Raw genomic sequence first — 15,494 nt, 5'->3', positions numbered from 1 at the left:
GAGGAAAAGGGACCAAGTGACTCAGTGCTGTGGCAGATGGGTTAAGAAATCCCTAGTGGAATGCGCATTCCCTGGTCACTTTTCCTCCCAGTAATCCGTCTGATGAAGGTCGATATTTACGGCCTAAACGTTACGTATGGAATTGCTTTACTTGAACCAATAAATAATTTATAAATATAAAAATCTAAATAATTTGTGCTGGGTGAAAAGACAGAGTTTTAATGGAGGGATTAGCTTGAGTTGGACTGATCAAGTAAGTAAATGAGAGATTTGGAATAAAACAATATAAATTTATTTAAGGTTTAAAAGTGCAATGATAAAACAAGTGGGGGTGGGGAAGTTTTGTTCTCAACGGCGGTCTGGTTATGGAATCGAAGTCCTGCTTTAGGTTCGGAGTCCTGTTTTGGAGTTGAGTCACCTAGGTGGCGATTAGAAGGCTGTTAAGCTTTAGATTTGGGGTAGCTACTCCAAAACAGGACTCTGATCCTAAAGCAGGACTTCGATTCCATTATCAGACTGCCGTTGAGAACAACCCACCACCCACCCCCCGTTGTTTTATCATTGCACTTTTAAACCTTAAATAAATTTATATTCTTTTATTCCAAATCTCTTATTTACTTATCAGTCTAACGCAAGCTAATCCCTCCATTAAAACTCTGTCTTTTAGCCCAGCGCAAATTATTTAGATTTTTATATTTATGCTTTAATGGTATCAACCCTTGGTATCTTTGGAGAAGTAGTGGCTATTGTCCCAATTTTCTGCAGGCCTATTAGACTACCTACCAGCGCCACTGCTCTTTTCTCTTTCAATAATCTACTTTTTCTGCACACGAGTGCCAGATTTTGTTCTACTGAGTAAGGAGTGGTATCCTATTTGAGCACCTTTCTACCCACACGGAGTGCATCTACTCTTCCTTCACAATGACTTGTACACAGGCTTATTAGATGTTTCACTACAAACTACCACAGGTGATGACCATTCTGGCTCTGTACATATGTTGTTTCCTGAAACAACGGGTATAAAATAGCCCTAGTGGCTGGTGTGAAAATTGCAAAATTTCGATTTTTAATACAAATTGTGATATGGAAAAGCCCATTGCCAAGTCCTTAGCTGATGACACATTCCCTTTAATGCTCTGTACACACTGGTGTCAGAGGCTCCATTAAATGTACAATCATAGCCAGCAGGGTCAGTAGGCTGGGGGCCTCACAGTGCCCTCAGTACCCTCATAACAGGACATTTTTCCAAGTGAAGGCCATATTAATAAGGTGACTATAGCTACAAGTATAAGTCAGTAATGTGACCAGAGCTCCATAGTTACAGCATGTGCAGTACAACATGGCTCCCTCACATACATCCCTACGTGGCCGGGTAATACTATAGAACATGGCATATTACACGCCCGCGGCCATTCCGTGCCACAAAGCATGCTGGGAGATAACGGCCTACACTACACACGCCTCACTCTCCCAAAGCTTCCTATTCAGCTTCCTAATCACGCGTTCTTACGCCCCGCCCCCGGACGTACGTCATCGCGTAGCATTTGCGTCGTCTGGCCTCCTTTTCACTTCCGGTTTGGATCCCGCGCTTTGGCCGTTACCTCGGTGGGGGAGCAGTGAGCGCGTGTCTGACCCTGGGTGTTGCGAGGCAGCATGTCACGGTCCTCGGTGATGCCTCGAATCTACATTGGACGGCTCAGCCATCGCGCCCGGGAGAGGGATGTGGAGCGCTTCTTCAAGGGCTTCGGGAAGATCGTGGAGGTGGATCTGAAGAACGGGTGAGTGATTGGCGGGCGGTGTACACGGCGCTGGCTCCAGTGTGTGGTGCAGACACGGATCACTGTACACTACGGGGAACCCACGGCGCTTAGGAGGGCAGCGGATAGTGACCTCCGGCATCAGTGAGCGCGGCCATGGCCGGGAGATGAGCGGAGTCTGCCGGCAGCGAGCTGTGCGGGGGACTGCTCCCGAAGATGAGCGGAGTCTGCCGGCAGCGAGCTGTGCGGGGGACTGCTCCCGAAGATGAGCGGAGTCTGCCGGCGGCGAGCTGTGCGGGGGACTGCTCCCCGGAGGCGAGCGGAGTCTGCCGGCGGCGAGCTGTGTGGGGGACTGCTCCCCGGAGGCGAGCGGAGTCTGCCGGCGGCGAGCTGTGCGGGGCACATATAGTCATGCTTATATTATGCGATTCCATGCAAGTCAATGGCGGCAATTACTGTGCGTGTCCGCAAAATTAATGGATGTGCTGCATGTTTTTAAGCAATAATCCGCAGCGGAAGTTTCTGCAGCATGTGCACAGCACATGCGGGTTATAATTGTGGACCATGGGGCACGTATTACCAAGCGTTTTTTTAAACATTTTCGCTGCGGAAATTTCACGGCAAAAAGGCTTGAAAATCGCATAGTGGGCACGCAGCCTTTGTTTTGTGATTTATTTTTACATTTTTTAAAAAATGTTTTCTTTGACTTTGTGACAGGATGGGACATCAACTTTCCCTGCCCTGATCCCTCATCTAATACTCTGCAGTGCTTTTGCATTGCAGGGCATTAGATCACTGCATCACACTCAGGGAGGAGACATGTCGGCTCCTGCTCTGGGCAGGACCTTCAGGCCACCGTTCCTGGGTGGCCCCGTGGCCATCTTTCGGCTTGGGTTCACTATGGAGACCGTTGGCACAAGGCAGTCGCGTTGTACGGAGCGGAGAGGGAGCTCTCTCCCTCTGCGATGCCGGTCGCTATTGACAGTGACATCAGAGGGGTTAAACGCTAGCACTGATCCTGGGTTTTGCTGCACGTCAGCCCTATATAACGCTGACATCTGCTTTTGATCGCACTGGCGCTCGGGAGTGAGCCGCCTAATGAAGCCATACATGTACGGCGATTTGCGGGAACACCCCTCCTGCAGCCTCGTTCGTGTACATTGGATGTCGTGAAGTGGTTAAATAGGTAATTTTATGATGATACAATCCCTTTAAGAGGACTCTTGATCCCTGTAGATCATGTCTATTGTCTGTCTTCCGAATGAAGTAGTAGTTTGCTCCACTCCTCAGTCTCAGTCACTGGAGGGCTGACTTCTGAATCCTTACAGCACAAACACCGCAGGATATCAGGATTCTCCAGTGTTGCAGGTGAGGGCCGGTGGTCACTTGACTGCAAATATGTGCTTTTCATACGTGTGGTCATACTATCTAGACATGGTAGGCCTCATGCAATTCAAGTGAACTGAATGAGGCTGCACACACAGAAGGTATGACTGTATGTAAATCTCATACTTCTGCCACGTGACTGCCTGCTCTCACCGGAGAATCCTGACAGCATGTGGGCTGCACTGTAACCATTCAGGCGTCTGCAGTCATGTATAGTGACTAAAGACTTGTAGCAGAAGACCCAACATCCTCTTTAAGACTACACAACCCATAGACTTCGGTGGAATCCAGCCATGGAGATGTGATGCACCATACTTAATGTTTATTCCTAAAAGTCTTCTTGCACATTGTCACTGCAAAAACTGTTTTGTGAATACACCCCCAGTTTCACCCACTAACCCCTGGCCATCTTGTAGATACGTTGTTCTCTTCCCTGTTAAAGATGGTTGTTGTGCAGGTTTGCTCTACTTCATTTGAGGTGTGTGCTGAATGTAAACTGTGCAGTGTTATTTCCCTTTTAGATATGGATTTGTGGAATTTGAAGACCTTCGTGATGCTGATGACGCTGTGTATGAAATGAACGGAAGAGACCTATGTGGTGAGCGCGTCATTGTGGAACATGCTCGCGCACCAAGGAGAGATCTGCGCAGTAAGTATACCAATAATGCCACCTTCGTTTTGGGAGATCTTTTGATATATTAACTTAAATAGGAATTTTCAGGTTTTATTTGACCTATAATGTTAGCTGCTCTCCTTAGTGATAGTCGGTACTACTGCACCTACTCTTAAGGATAGAGGCTAGTCACCAATTAGCCTGACCCTCTCCATGCATTTCTAATATAAGTTAAAAAGTTATCCGCATAATGGTATGTGCATACAGCATGCATGGGGTCCCCGTGGTGTATACAACAGTACCCATGTGCACTATATAAGGCATGTAATGGATACTTTAGTTTAGGAGGACTTGTGCCCTGACAAATACCTTAAGTTTGTAAATTCCAATTTTAGTTGCAGTAGGTGTGAATCTCCTTCGATACCCTTCTTTAATTTGTACCCACTGTAAATTTTGACATTACTTATATATATCTGCTTCTCTCCTCCCTGGGGCACAGCGGAGGATGCTCCTTTATAGGGGAATGCATTTAAAAAAAAAAAATCCTTCTCATTATGTAGCTGAATAAGCAAGTTTTCTGACAAAGAGCTGCTGCTTATCTAAGTGCTCTAGCTTCCTCTTTGAATCTCTAGTAATTATTTAGGGCTGAATTCACATGCGTCAGATTTGGTGCAGTATTTCCCATTTGTCAACAACAGTTTTTTGTTTTTTTTCCTCCAACATGTGTAAGTACCCGAAGAGTGAACTGCCTAACAAAAATGAAAGAGAACCGGTTAGGTGAACAAATGCTTTTAACCTGCCGATTACTATCGTTCTGACCCTTCCCAGCGCTGGCACTTTCGCCCCTGCTGCCTTGAGGATATGACCTTTATTCATCCCGGTACCATTCAGGTTTCAGTCACAGGTGTGGCGCCGGCGCAGCTTCAGTCACCACTATATATAGAAAGCGGCTACTGTAACAATGTCCCCGTACTGACTGACAGCTGGCCCTAATGATGAGCTGCTGCCAGTCAGTGTCGGGGCACGGTTACTGCCACCGCTCTCTATGCGCAGATCAGAGACTGAACCCGTGCTGCTGCTCCCCTGTGACTGAAACCCGAACACTATAAAGAGGAATAAAGTTAAAGGGGTATTCCCGTTTCCAGATTCCTATCCCAATATGTAGTAGGTGTAATAATAACCAATACCTCCAATTAGAAATGTAATATAGTTCTTCTGAATCGCTATGTCGCTTACCCCATGTGCAGGGCATTCCAGTAGCCCACTCATATAGTGACAGTTGTCATAACCATGAATACCTAATGACAACTAACTGTCACTATATGAGTGGTCGTAACCATGGATACCTAAGCTACTGGAATGCTCTGCACATGGGGTAAGCAACATAGTGAATCAGAAGAACTATACTACATTTCTAATTGGACTTTTTTGCTAATATTATTACACCTAGTACATATTGGGATAGGGTCTTGATTATTATTTATGTAACGCCATTGATTACATGGTGCGGTACATAAGGAGGGGTTACATACCAAATACAGATCACTTACAGTAAACAAAACTAACAATGATAGACTGGTACAGAGGGAAGAGGACTCTGACCTTGTGGGCTTACATTCTACTGATGGGAATACCCCTTTAATTTCCTCCCAGCAGCAGGGCTCTAAGTGCTGGCCCCAGGCAGGTTCAGCATGCTATTAACCTGCAGATTAACCCCATATCTGCAGGTTAATAGCATTTTTTTTTCACGTGACAGGCTCCCCCTTAAACTTCTCCATATTATGATTTTACTGTACTTCCATGCCAGACAGAGATGCCGTGAATTTTTCACAGCACAAAAATGTGCAATTAAATGGGGTTGTCCACTACTAGGACAACCCCTTCTTGAACTACAGGTGCATCTCACTAAATTAGAATATCATCAAAAACTTAATTTATTTCAGTTCTTCAATACAAAAAGTGAAACTCATATATTATGTAGTCATTACAAACATAGTGATTTATTTCTGTTAATGTTGATGATTATGACTTACAGCCAATGAAAACACAAAAGTCATTATCTCAGTAAATTAGAATACTTTATAACAGCTTGAAAAATGTTTTGAAAATCCGAAATGTTGGCCTCCTGAAATGTATGTTCAGTAAATGCACTCAATACTTGGTCGGGGCTCTTTTTGCATCAATTACTGCATCAATGCGGCGTGGCATGGAGGCGATCAGCCTGTGGCACTGCTGAGGTGTTATGGAAGCCCAGGTTGCTTTGATAGCAGCCTTCAGCTCGTCTGCATTGTTGGGTCTGGTGTCTCTCATCTTCCTCTTGCCAATACCCCATAGATTCTCTATGGGGTTAAGGTCAGGCGAGTTTGTTGGCCAGTCAAGCACAGTGATACTGTTGTTTGTAAACCAGGTATTGGTACTTTTGGCAGTGTGGACAGGTGCCAAGTCCTGCTGGAGAATGAAATTTCCATCTCCAAAAAGCTTGTCGGCAGAGGAAGCATGAAGTGCTCTAAAATTTCCTGGTAGATGGCTGCGCTGACTATGGTCTTGATAAAACACAGTGGACCTACACCAGCAGATGACATGGCTCCCCAAACCATCACTGATTGTGGAAACTTCACACTAGACCTCAAGCAGCTTGGATTGTGGCCTCTCCATTCTTCCTCCAGACTCTGGGACCTTGATTTCCAAATGAAAATTGGAACTCTGGGACCTTGTGGAGTGTGTCAATGACTGCCTTCTGGACATCTGTCAAGTCAGAAGCTTCCCCATGATTGTGGAGCCTACTGAAACAGACAAAGGGACATTTTTAAACGCTTAGGAAGCCTTTGCAGGTGTTTTTTGTTAATTATTCTAAGTTACTGATAATGACTTTTGTGTTTTCATTGGCTGTAAGCCATAATTATTAATAGAAATAGACACTTGAAATAGATCACTGTTTGTAATGACTCTATATAATGAGTTTCACTTTTTGTAATGAACTGAAATAAATTAACTTTTTGATATTCTAATTTAGTGAAATGCACCTGTAATTGTTTGGCTCTAATAAAATAAAAAAAGCCTATACTCTCCTCCCGTGCCGGCACTGTTTCTGTGGTCTCAGGGCTCATGTGCTGTTGTTGTGACACTAGCGCCCAATCAGAGTCACTGTCCCCGTCTACGTACAGACTGAGCATGAAAAGGAAGTCCGGGCTAAAGCTGATCCCTGACTTCCTCTTCATGTTCAATCTCTACGTAGGCAAGGACAGTGACGCCAGTGCTTATTGGGCACCGGGGTCACGTGTCATTCCACCGCATCACAGCCCCAGGACCGCGAGTGCTGACACCGCTGGAATGGCGCCAGCACTGGAGGTGAGTATAGGGTTGTTGTTTTTTTTTTATCAGGGCCAAACAATTCTTCAAGAAAGGGTTTTCCCAGTAGTGGGCAACCCCTTTAATGGTGCTGTGAATTTACCCCATACTTTATCATCTGCATTGTGAAGGGTGACATCTGTGCTGAAAATCTCATTCACAGTTCTCATACTCTAATAAGCAGCACGTTTTCTGTCTGGAAAATCCGCTGTGTACCTGACCCTTGAAGGACCAGATGATTGTCAGTGGGACTTATAGGGGTTGACTACTACTTGGACAACCCCTTATTGATCTAAAATATGTGGCCCTGATAAAATTAAAAAAGCTTATACTCCCCTCCTGTGCCGGTGCCGTTCTATCGGTGTCAGCAGTCGCGGTCCCGGGGCTCTTAAACAGTTGTTGTGACCCTCGCTCACAATCAGCGCTGGCGTCTGTCTCCTCCTTTGGACAAATCGAACATGAAGAGGAAGTCCGGGCTGCAGCTGATCTGACTTCTGCTTTATGTTCAGTTCGACAGGAGGTGGAGACAGTGATGCCAGCGCTGATTGGGTGCCGGGGTCATGTGTCATAACAGGATGGTAGACCGAGTGCTGACATTGCAGGAACGGCACCAGCATACGAGAGGGGAGGAGTATAGGCTTTTTTTTATTATTATTCTTTATCAGGGCAAAGTGCGGGGTGTGACAAGGAGTTGTCTTAGTAGTGGACAACTTCTTTAAGTAAAATTTATCGTGGCCACATAATGATTCCCCTGTGTCTGCCATCACAGGAATCAAAGTTACGGCATGGTAGACTTTGGCATCTCTGGTATCTGCTATATCTGTGGATGTGATTGGATCTGCCAGTGTTCTATTTGTCTTTCTCCTATTGCAGAAAACATGCACACTTGTTCTTTCTGAACTTGCATGTTTATAGGGAAATTTTGCTAAAAAGTTACTGACCTTTCTAACGGGAGCAGCCTTCTGAATCCAAAGCCTCCTGCTATAGCTTCAGTGGTACCACAGATAAGTAATGCCTAGCTTGTGTACTCCATTCGCAGCCTTGCAGGTTGGCTTTAACCTGGTAGATTTCTATACGTTTATGGCACGTACAGGCCGAGGTGAGTATTTGCATTTTTTTCTAACTTTAAGAAATAACACACACAAAAAGTAAATTTAGTATAGCACTCTTAAATTTGTTACACCAAAACAATTTGTGCATTGGGAAAGTGGCTTTCAGGTAGTCCTCTTCCCCTTTTTTGGATTTTATTTATAACTTTTGGTTCCTCACAACCCCCCTTCCTTTTTGTCTGACACATTGCTGTTCTACCTAACTATTGCCGAATGCATTTTAACATGGTCTCGGCTGTGTGGCGAATGAATCAGTGACCATTGTAAGGACTGCCATTGGGAGATTATGCAGAGGCTAGCATGGGGCTGACTTTGGGTCTGTCTCCAAGTAATATTGACTATGCAGCCGCTTCCTTCCCCCGCCTCTCTCTTCTTCTCGTGAGATCCGAGGAGGTGCCACGGGGGGGCGCGTACGTGGGTGAGCGCGTTGGGTTTACCAGTCGGCGGGGGGCCGAGGCTGATGAGCGAGGGCGGCAAAGGGGAGCCCTTTACTTGTAAGGTAAGTGAATTTTGGGGTGCATGTGCTTTTTTTTATGAAATCTTGTATAGGGGAGGGTAGTTTGTATAAACAGGTGCTAGGCAAAGCAAGTAATTGGGCAGGGTACTATGGTGATACTGTCTTTAAAGGATGAGATGCATCAAAACTGAGGGAGAGAAAATTGTAAGTTAGTGTGGCCAGCTATCGGTTATTGCATACCTGCTTGTTTTTCTTAGTGTATAGATGGGACAGGAGTGTGCATTTCTGCTAGACTCAATCATTGCTGCACTTCTGATCTCTCTTCTGTCCCTGTGTCCCAGGTGGCTATGGCTACCGTAAAAGTGGTAGTGACAAGTTTGGACCGCCAGTTCGTACAATGTATCGTCTGAGAGTGGAGAACCTTTCTACAAGGTGCAGCTGGCAAGACTTAAAGGTAGGCTTATTTGTGACAGAATACTAGACTTTAAGCTGCAAGCTTGTTTAATGAGGAGCAATGACTTAAAGGAACCTGTTGCATGAACAAACACTTCACCTGCAGATATGGGGTTAATCTGCAGGTTAATGACGTTCTGAACCTTCCCGGTGCCCACACTTAGAGCCCCGCTGCCAGGAGGAAATTGACTTTTTCTCCTTCCCCATGATGGCACCATGGAGAGAGGTGATCCGCCCTTCAAGGACAGGAAACCACTCTACCACATCAGTTGGTTTCCTGTCCTTGACGGGACCTACAGTGATCCAAGAAGAGACATACCTGAAGAATTCCAAATGAGCGATCATGATGAGATACCAGGTCCGGCCAGACTGGCTCAGGCAGCGGGGGTTCCCTGCCCCGGCTAGCGCGGTTGCCTAAAGCGCCACTGCTGAGGTCAGTGGGCCCCAAGGGTGGCGGGGAGATGCGGCACAAAGATTGAAGGAGGCAGCATCAGCTGCAAACCCGCCGTGGTGATGGCGTGCCCAGGGTGGTGAGTAGGCATGGGGCTTCTGGGTCCGTCTGCACTATGGTAGACATAGTCACAGCGTGCTCCTGCGCTCCGTACAGTGTCCCCCTCACAGCATCGAGGGGAGCGTCTCCATATGATAAGACACGCCTGTACGATGGGAGAGGTGTGCGCACACGATCCCTATGGGGGTGCGTGACACACAAAGGTACGGCATGCTGATTTAAACAATCAAGGACCGACACAGCCGGAGGGGGGAGGGGTCCCCCAGGGGTTTAAATACCAGGAGGGAGCATTGGGAAAGTGCTTCGTAATGCACTCTGGCACTAGTTATGAGCGAGCAGGAGCTACAGTAGGTGCAGTCCCAGTCCCTGCACCCCCACTCGCTGCAGCAGGTGCAAGGAAAGAAGCGTGGGAAAGAGGCAGGACGACAGGAAGACCCTTCCCTTCATTACCAACTTCCCTTCATGACTAACACGGTAACAGCGGAAGCGGGCGTTCTGTCAGGTCATCCCAGCGCAGCAAGGACTCTAGTGTGGCGTCAATCCCGAGGAAAAGCCCATCTACAGGAGTGGTTTCCCCTCCTAATCCAGTACTCCCTCTTCCACCAAGGTGGTAAGTGATCTTCGTGAAAGTTCACGTTGTAATTAGGGTCCCCCCTCTTTTTCTTATCTCATCAGGGAAGGAAGAGTACGTGCAAGTCCAAACACAGGACCTGTGCACTTTGCGCAGAAGTTACCCACCACATTGGAGAAAAGACTTCAGCTCTTGTATTGAACAGGCAATCTGCGAGGAGACCCCTATGTTCGCGTCAGAGCTTAGAACTTTGATTAAATCCCAGGTAGAAAATACCTTTAAATCCATTCAGAGGAGAGGGAAAAGCCAGGAACCTGTCCCCGGTATCGGGGTCTAGCAGTCCAGACGAGGAGGGGGTAGATTCAGATTCGTCCTTCTCATCTTCCTCTGGAGATGGAGGTGGATGCAGCTGTTTCCCCATAGAAGGAAAGGATAATTTAATTAAAGCAGTCAGGTCCACTATGGGGTTGGTAGATCCTGATCCCAAGAAATCTGTCCAGGACATGATGTTCAGTGGCCTGGAAGAAACGAAAAGAAGATCTTTCCCTCTCAAAGACAAAGTCCACTCCCTGATTAAAAAAGTGGAAAAAAAAAACGGAAAGAAAGGGCCTCTTGTCCCCTAAGAGGAAGTACCCCTTTGAGGACCCAGTATGTTTATTTTGGTAAAAAGCTCCAAAATTAGATGTGGCAATCGCTAAAGCCTCTAGGAAATTTTCCCTGCTGTTTGAGGACATGTGGGTACTGAAGGATCCAATGCACAAAAAAGCAGATTCCTTCCTAAAAGGGGCTTCAAGACCGCAGAGGGGAGGGTTGAAACCCACTTGTACGGCCAGATTATTAATGGTCTGGCTAGACCAAATGGAGACACAGCTAAAAAGCAAAACATCCAGGGACAATATATTAAGCTCCATCCCTGTATTGAAAGGCGCAGCAGCTTTCCTGGCTGATGCTTCAGCTGACTCTGTTAGACTGGCAGCCAGTGCGGCACGCTTCTCTAACGCAGCCAGATGGGCCCTCTGGCTTAAATGCTGGCCGGGAGACCCCCAAACAAAATTGAAGCTGTGTTCCATTCCCTGTGAGGGTGAATTCCTATTTGGACCCACACTCTATCTCCTCGACAAGGCCGGGCATAACAAAAAAAAACGTTTCCCTGTCCTCTCTAGTACTTCTTACAGGAAGCCCTTTCAGAGCAGGAAATTCATCTGCAGAACCACCTCCCCCCCCCCCCCCCCCCCAAAGACCAGGATAGGTACGAGGATAGAAAGAAAAAAACTAAAGGGCTTATGTTTAACAGACCCCCCAGTGACAATAGAAAACCCACCCAATGAGGGTTGTCCCCAGGTGGGGGGGAGACTTTTACATTTCTTCCCAGCCTGGGAAAAGATATCCAACAGCTCTTGGATTTTAGCCCTAATAAAATTTTAGTTCCATTCCCTGACCGAACGTTGTCATAACCCCCAAGAGGTCATCAGATGTAGAACAGTTAGCGCTGGAACAAGAAATTCTAGGCCTAACAAGGAGAGCAGTCCTTCAAGAAGTCCCTGCCCAGGAGAAAGGTAAAAGGATTCTACTCCCCTCTGTTCCTGAAGAAATAGCCAGATGGGAGTTTCAGGACAATCATAAACCTGAAAAAATTGAACCAATTTGTGAAGGTTCAAACCTTTAAGATGGAATCAATAGTCATCAGTTTCAAGACAGTTTTTTGGCTGTCCTGGATCTAAAGGATGCCTATTATCAAATTCCTAAGGGTAGGAATAACTATAGAGGGGATAGTCGAACACTACCAGTACACGACCCTCCCATTTGGTCCAGCCATAGCCCCACGAGTTTTCACCAAGACAGTGGCCTGGGTAATGGCTCACCTGAGGGAGCAAAACATTCTGATTACCCCGTACCTGGATGATTTTCTGATAATAGGCAGTTCTTTCCATCATTGCAAGGGTCATGGATTCCTTGACAAGGCTGGCTTTTGAACCTAAAAAAGTCCAAGACGGAGACGGACGAGGTACAAGAATATCTAGGCATTTTAATAGATTCGAGAAATCGGGAGTGCTGTCTCCCGGTAGAAAAAATTCAGAAAATGATAGCTCGGATATCTCAAGTAAGGGACCACCCCTCTGACTCTGCGGAAAGCAATGTCCCTCCTAGGCTCCATGACTGCCTGTATCCCAGGCATCCAATGGGCCCAAATGCATACCAGGCACTTACAATGGGAAGTCCTGGGGGCAGAAAAATCTCTAAAAGGGCACTTACATGGTCAGCTATATTTGTCGTCGAAAACCTTGCTTTCCCTAGAATGGTGGGTGAAGGTAGACAATCTAACCCAAGGCGTTCCGTGGATGGTCTCAGGCTCTCGGGTTCTGACCACAGATGCAAGCCCCAGGGGGTGGGGGGGGGGCTCACTTAAACGACCAAGTAGCTGAGGGGGTCTGGACAGAAAACTTAAAAGCCTTATCCTCCAACATGAAGGAGCTTCTGGTGGTAAAATTCGCCTTTTCAGAATTTCTAAACACTCTGCAGGGCCACCATGTAAGAGTGTTCTTGGGCAACCGGGTTGTAGTGGTGTATTTAAATCACCACCGGGGACCTGGTCCCATTCTCTATTGCAAGTAACAAAATCCATCTTCCTGTTTGCCGAGAACAATTTGGGGTCTCTGTCTCCACTCCATAAAAGGAACAGAAAATCTCACAGTGGACTTCCTGAGTCGGACCCAGTTGAGACAAGGCGAGTGGGAGCTGAATCAGTTAGTGTTCAACCAAATCATGGAAATGTGGGGACATCCTTCCATAGACCTATTTGCCAACTGTCAGAACAAAAAAGTAGACACATTCTGCTCAATAAACCCCAAGGGGAACCCAGCTGCACTAGATGCCTTTACAATCCCATGGAACCACCATCTAGCTTATGCCTTTCCCCCGATTGCCCAGATTCCAGCAGTTCTGAGGGAAAACAGGGCTAATGTAAATCTTGATAGCCCCCTTCTGGCCAAAGAGGCCCTGGTTTTCCTGTCTGAGGATAATGTCCACCTCCTACCCCTGGGTTCTTCCGGATCTCCTTTCCCAGGTACTGGTCCTCTATCCCCAGGTAGCAAACTTACACATGACAGCCTGGATTTTGAAAGGTCGCTCTTAAGGCATAAAGGGCTTTCTCTGAATTTGATCTCCACGCTACTACAAAGTAGAAAACCTGTAACTACCAGACTTTATGGGAAAAACTGGAGGAAATTCCTTTCATATTCAGGTTCTAAGTTACAAGGGTTATAAGTTACTTACATTTTAGAGTTTTTACAAAGGGGGTTGGAACGGGTCTGGCCACGAGCACACTGAAAGTTCAAGTGGCGGCATTAGGAGCCGTATACAATTGCAACCTAGCCAGAAATAGGTGGATATCTAGATTCATCAAAGCATCAGCCAGATCTAGGCCCATCCCCTCTCGAAATACTCCTCCTTGGGACTTAAATTTTAGTCCTTACAGCCCTAACCAAACCTCCCTTCGAACCTTTGACGGATTTGTCTCTAAAAACCTTATCCTTTAAGACGGCGCTCTTAGTATCTCTCACGTCGGCACGAAAAGTTAGCGACATACAAGCTTTATCGGCAGGGCCCCACTTCACGCGAATCCTGGAAGATATGGTTACCCTCAGGACTGACCCAGCCTACCTACCTAAAATGGGGTCACATTTTCATAGATCTCAGGAGGTCACCTTTCCTTTCTTTTGCCCTAATCCTAAGGAGGGAGACCTACACACTTTAGATGTCAGAAGGTGCATTATCCAATATTTAGAGGCCACACGAGAGTGTAGAAAGGATAGGGCTCTTTGTGTGTTTCCAGGGACCTCGGAAGGGACAAAGAGCTTCCAAGGGCACACTGGCAAGATGGATAAGAGACGCCACCTCCCTGGCATATTCGTCAAGTGGGGAAACCACCCCGGAAAATCTAAAAGCTCACTTGACAAGGGCAGTAGCTGCCTCCTGGGTGGAAAAAGCCGGTGCCTCGATAAAACAGATATGTAGAGCTGCAACCTGGTCTTCTCCTTCTACATTCTTTAAACACCACAAGCTGGAACTAACCTCTTCATCAGACCTGACTTTTGGTAGAAGGGTTCTGGAAGCGGTGGTCCCTCCCTAATGATACTTCTCTGCAATTCTCTCTTTGGTGCCGTCATGGGGGAAGGAGAGAGACACGTAGTTACTTACCGGTAACGGGATTTCTCAGAGCCCATGACGGCACCCGTACATTCCCTCCCTTCACGTGTGCGTGTGCACACTTATTTGATACTTATATGTAGTCACATGGTGTTTCTGCTGAGCTCCTTTAAAAATGTTACATTTTGTGTTACTAATCTGGGGATCCTCTCGTGCTCTGTAAACAACTGGTGCGGGAGAGAGGTACCGCCCTTTTTTATTTGTAGGTTTTCTGTCCTTGAAGGGCGGATCCCCTCTCTCTGTGGTGCCGTTATGGGCTCTGAGAAATTCCGTTACCGGTAAGTAACTACGTCTTTTCCTCCCAGCAGCATTCTGGTTTCACTCACGGAAGTGGTGCCGTCGTGGGTTCAGTCACCGCTCTGTATATAGAGTAGCGTCTGTAACCGCACCCCCTTCACTGACTGACAGCGGCGCTGCATTAGGGTCGGCTGTCAGTTAGTGAATGGGGTGCGGTTACAGCCACCACTCTCTATAAACCTAGTGGTGACTGAAACCTGAACACTGCCTGGAGGAATAAAATTAATTTCCTCTCGACAGCTGGGCTCTGTGTGGGCGCTGGCAGGTACTCTATTAACCTGCAGATTAACCCCATATCTGCATAGCGTTTTTCATTTGACAGGTGCTTTTTTTATATATATATATATATATATATATATATATATATATATATATATATATATATATATATATATATATATATATATATATATATATATATATATATATATATATATATATATATATATATATATATATATATATATATATATATATATATGGTACCTATCAGCAGCTAGTTGCTTACTTACCTGCCTGTGCTGACCGTCTCTCCCGGCTCAGTTGTCACGGATGACTATTCCCTTGCTTTCTTTGACTTAACATCTACAGAGACTCCTTCTTTTCCGCTCTGTCAACTGATCTTTAATGCCGTCATGTTGATTAACAGCCGTCTCCCTACTGTGTTAGACTGAACCATCTGTCAGTCAAAATGACAGGCAGTGATGGTCCCGGATATCCCCTTTAACAGCTCCGCTGTGCATCGTAAGAATAGTAAAAACATATATTTACCTTCTGGACTGGCGC

At 46.3% G+C, this 15,494-nt stretch overlaps 1 protein-coding gene across 3 annotated transcripts in view; it reads left to right on the top strand.

Moving 5' to 3' along the window:
- Nucleotides 1-1,533: 1,533 nt before the first annotated feature.
- LOC141273615 (uncharacterized) overlaps nucleotides 1,534-15,494 on the top strand; it is a 30,496-nt gene continuing 16,535 nt past the window's right edge. For 2 of the 3 annotated variants that reach the window (XM_073685696.1, XM_073685695.1), the window contains exons 1-3: nucleotides 1,534-1,778; nucleotides 3,665-3,792; nucleotides 9,012-9,124. In XM_073685696.1, coding sequence (XP_073541797.1) covers nucleotides 1,654-1,778; nucleotides 3,665-3,792; nucleotides 9,012-9,124 — 366 coding nt within the window. In that variant the 5' untranslated portion in view covers nucleotides 1,534-1,653. Of the gene's footprint in view, nucleotides 1,779-3,664; nucleotides 3,793-8,596; nucleotides 8,713-9,011; nucleotides 9,125-15,494 lie in introns of those variants that run through there. The other variant, XM_073685698.1, reaches the window with a different exon arrangement.

Source organism: Phyllobates terribilis, unplaced genomic scaffold (genome assembly GCF_046119375.1).
Source record: "Phyllobates terribilis strain yellow unplaced genomic scaffold, ASM4611937v1 Scaffold_5__5_contigs__length_657084704, whole genome shotgun sequence".
In the NCBI taxonomy this organism is placed as follows: domain Eukaryota; kingdom Metazoa; phylum Chordata; class Amphibia; order Anura; family Dendrobatidae; genus Phyllobates; species Phyllobates terribilis.
Note: the sequence above shows the minus strand (reverse complement) of the source record. Positions and strands in the feature narration are given on the sequence as shown.